This window comes from Brassica napus, unplaced genomic scaffold (genome assembly GCF_020379485.1).
Source record: "Brassica napus cultivar Da-Ae unplaced genomic scaffold, Da-Ae ScsIHWf_1245;HRSCAF=1778, whole genome shotgun sequence".
Taxonomy (NCBI): domain Eukaryota; kingdom Viridiplantae; phylum Streptophyta; class Magnoliopsida; order Brassicales; family Brassicaceae; genus Brassica; species Brassica napus.
In genome coordinates this window covers 32,204-35,902 of record NW_026014664.1, presented here as the reverse complement: position 1 = coordinate 35,902, position 3,699 = coordinate 32,204, and the positions used below count along the sequence as shown (strand labels likewise).

The 3,699-nt window shown below is 54.7% G+C and overlaps 1 protein-coding gene across 1 annotated transcript; it reads left to right on the top strand.

Moving 5' to 3' along the window:
• Window positions 1-2,347: 2,347 nt before the first annotated feature.
• LOC125596618 lies at window positions 2,348-3,469 on the top strand. The gene is made up of 3 exons (XM_048771705.1): window positions 2,348-2,563; window positions 2,684-3,110; window positions 3,276-3,469. Exons 1-3 carry the CDS (start codon window positions 2,348-2,350, stop codon window positions 3,467-3,469), a joined length of 837 nt encoding a protein of 278 aa, XP_048627662.1.
• The last annotated feature ends 230 nt before the right edge of the window (window positions 3,470-3,699 follow it).

Below are 3,699 nucleotides of genomic sequence, written 5' to 3'. Positions count from 1 at the left end.
GCCCACATGGGCCAAAATCACCCGAAATGTCCACGGGAAGGGTCAGCGTGCGGAGTCCAAGGACCACCGTGCTGATATGTGTACTGATGGACAGTCACATACGTCCTGTGTGTGCTGACGGACACACACGGACAGCCACGGACGTCCTGTTGGTGCTGAGGGCACACACGGACATCCTGTGTTTGCTGACGGACACCCACAGACTTCCTGTGTGTACTGAACAGACAGCCTACATGGGCCAAAATAACCCGAACAGTCCACGGAAAGGGCCAGCGTGCTGATATGTACTGATGGACAGCCACGGACGTCCTGTGTGTGCGGACAGACACACACGGACACACACGGACAGCCACGGACGTCCTGTGTGTGCTGACGGACACACAAGGAGGTCCTTTGTGTGCTGACGGACACCCATGGACGTCCTGTGTGTACTGAACAGACAGCCCACGTGGGCCAAAATCACCCGAACAGTCCACGGTAAGGGCCAGCGTGCTGAGTCCAAGGACCAGCCTACTGATATGTGTACTGATGGACAGCCACAGACGTCCTGTGTGTGCTGACGGACACACACAGACAGCCACGAACGTCTTGTGTGTGCTGACGGACAGCCACAGATGTCCTGTGTGTGCTGACGGACAGCCACAGACTGCCACGGACATCCTGTGCGTGCTGACTGACAGCCACGAATGTCCTGTGTGTACAGAACAGACAGCCCACGTGGGCCAAAATCACCCAAACAGTCCACAGGAAGGGCCAGCGTGCTGAGTCCAAGGACCAGCGTGCTGATATGTGTACTGATGGACAGCCACAGACGTCCTGTGTATGCTGACGGACACACACGGACGTCATGTGTGTGCTGACAGACACACACGGACGCCCTGTGTGTTCTGACGGACAGCCACAGACAGCCACAGACAGCCACAGACGTCCTGTGTGTGTGCTGGCGGACACCCACGGACCCACATGGACAGCCACAGATGTCCTGTGTGTGCTGACAGACAGCCACAGACAGCCACGGACGTCCTGTGTGCTGGCAGACACCCACGGACGTCCTGTGTGTACTGAACAGACAGCCCACGTGAGCCAAAATCACCTAAATAGTCCACGGGAAGGGCCAGCGTGCTGATTCCAAGGACCAACGTGCTGATATGTGTACTGATGGACAGCCACGGACATCCTGTGTGTGATGACGGACACAGACGGACACACATGGACAGCCACGGACGTCCTGTGTGTGCTAGCGGACACCCACGAACGTCCTGTGTGTACTGAACAGACAGCTCCCGTGGGCAAAAATCACCCAAACAGTCCACGGGAAGGGTCAGTGTGCTGAGTCCAAGGACCAACGTGCTGATATGTGTACTGATGGACAGCCACGGATGTCCTGTGTGTGCTGACGGACACACACGGACATCGTGTGTGTGCTGACGGACACACACGGACAGCCACTGACGTCTTGTGTGTGCTGGCTGACACCCACGGACACCCACGGACGTCCTGTGTGTACTGAACAGACAGCCCACATGGGCCAAAATCACCCGAAATGTCCACGGGAAGGGTCAACATGCGGAGTCCAAGGACCTACATGCTGATATAAGTACTGATGGACAGCCACATACGTCCTGTGTGTGCTGACAGACACACATGGACGTCCTGTGTGTGCTAAAGGACACATATGAACGTCCTGTGTGTGCTGACGGACACACAAGGACGTCCTGTGTGTGCAGACGGACAGCCACGGACGTCCTGTGTGTGTCCTGGCGGACACCCGCAGACACACACGTACACACATGGACAGCCACGGACGTCCTGTGTGTGCTGCCAGACAGCCACAGACGTCCTGTGTGTGCTGGCGGACACCCATGGATGTCCTGTGTGTACTGAACAGACAGCCCACGTGGGCCAAAATAATCCAAACAGTCCACGGGATGCGCCAGCGTGCTGAGTCCAAGGACCAGCGTGCTGATATGTGTACTGATGGACATCCACAGACGTCCTGTGTGTGCTGACGGACATACACGGACACACACAGACAGCCCACATGGGCCAAAATCACCCAAACAGTCCACGGGAAGGGCCAACGTCCTAAGTCCAAGGACCAACGTGCTGATATGTGTACTGAATGACAGCCACAGACGTCCTTTGTGTGCTGACAAACACTGACGTCTTGTGTGTGCTGACAGACACAGACGGACACACACGGACACTCACTGACAGCCACAGACGTCCTGTGTGTGCTAGCGGACACCCACAGACGTCTTGTGTGTGCTGACGGACACACACGGATGTCATGAGTGTGCTGACGGACACCCACATACGTCATGTGTGTACTGAACAGACAGCCCACATGGGCCAAAATCACCCGAACAGTGGCAGCATTGAACGCTTCTCCGACTTTGAGGTGGAGTTCAACCACAAGTACTTCCCAGCTGAGGCGTGGGATCGTCTAGAGGCTAAGTTCTTGTACCTGGTTCAGGGACGCAGGACAGTAAGGGAGTACGAAGAGGAATTCAACCGTCTCTGGCGTTATGTGGGTAAGGAGTTAGAGGACGAGTCAGTACAGGTTCGTCGGTTGATTAGAGGCGTAAGGGTTGAGCTCCGAACCTACTGCTCAGTTCGCACCTTTCACACTGTGTCTGAACTGGTTGAAAGGATGGCTATGTTGGAGACTAACTTGGCCTAGGAGGCTAAGCTGAAAACCCGAAGTCACACGGCTCCTAGTGGTGGTAGCAATGACCGCAAGAGGAAGAGGGACCAGGCTGAGGAAGGTAAACCTTCAAGTGGTAGGCCTGAGTGTCCCAAGTGCGGCAGACATCATGGTGGTGAATGCTGGAGAGCAATGGGAGCCTGTCTCCGATGTGGCAAGATGGATCACTCAGCTCGTGACTGTCCTAGACAGGAGCAAGGGGCTAGTGGTGATACATGGACATGCCACTACTGTGGAAAGAAGGGACATCTCCTAAAGGATTGTCCTAAGCTGTTATCCGGGCCAAGCAAGAGCCGAGGAGAGGTTAGCAGGCCGGATCAGAAACGCGGACAGACTTCAGCACCGCACATCTATGAGTTGTCCAAGGATGAGGACAGGACCGGGCCATTCCAAGCGATCACTGGTAATTGTCTGATCTTGATCTTTTCAATTCAATATAATTGCATGGTACAGAACTTAGAATGGTTAGATACTTAGATTGGGTCATATGTAGGGACCCTAAATATTGGTGGTGTGTAAACACACATACTTTTTGATACTGGTGCTACACATAGCTTTGTGAGCCCAGGGATGCTCGGAAAGGGGTTGTTCCAGTTGGGAACGGGGGATTGTCCTGAGGTAGTGAACGCGGCCGGTGGGCAAGTTATGAGGTCACTAGGAGTGATTCGGGACATCCCAGTGGTGATCCAAGACAGGGTCATGCCTGTGGATCTTGTGGTAGTCCACCTAAAGAATCACGAGGTGATATTACGTATGGACTAGCTTGGAAAGAACCGGGCCACTCTTGACTGTCACCGGGGGCGAGTGCAGTTTGAGGGTGGGTGTGGATCTCCGGTCAGGTTCCAAGGTATACATCCGATCTCTGGATGCTTGGTGGTGTCAGCAATCCATGTTGAAAAGATGCTGAGGAAGGGTTGTGAAGGTTATCTAGCCACAATCGCCAATAAGGAGGTCGTAGGGGGTGGTGACCCGGAGGGAATACCGCTGGTCCG

Excerpts from the sequence above, each read along its gene's own strand:
- LOC125596618 (XM_048771705.1), top strand. The coding sequence starts at position 2,348 with ATGGGCCAAAATCACCCGAACAGTGGCAGCATTGAACGCTTCTCCGAC. Across the intron at positions 2,564-2,683 it reads TAGAGGACGAGTCAGTACAG|GAGGCTAAGCTGAAAACCCG; the intron begins GTTCGTCGGTTG and ends AACTTGGCCTAG. Across the intron at positions 3,111-3,275 it reads GCCATTCCAAGCGATCACTG|GGATGCTCGGAAAGGGGTTG; the intron begins GTAATTGTCTGA and ends TTGTGAGCCCAG.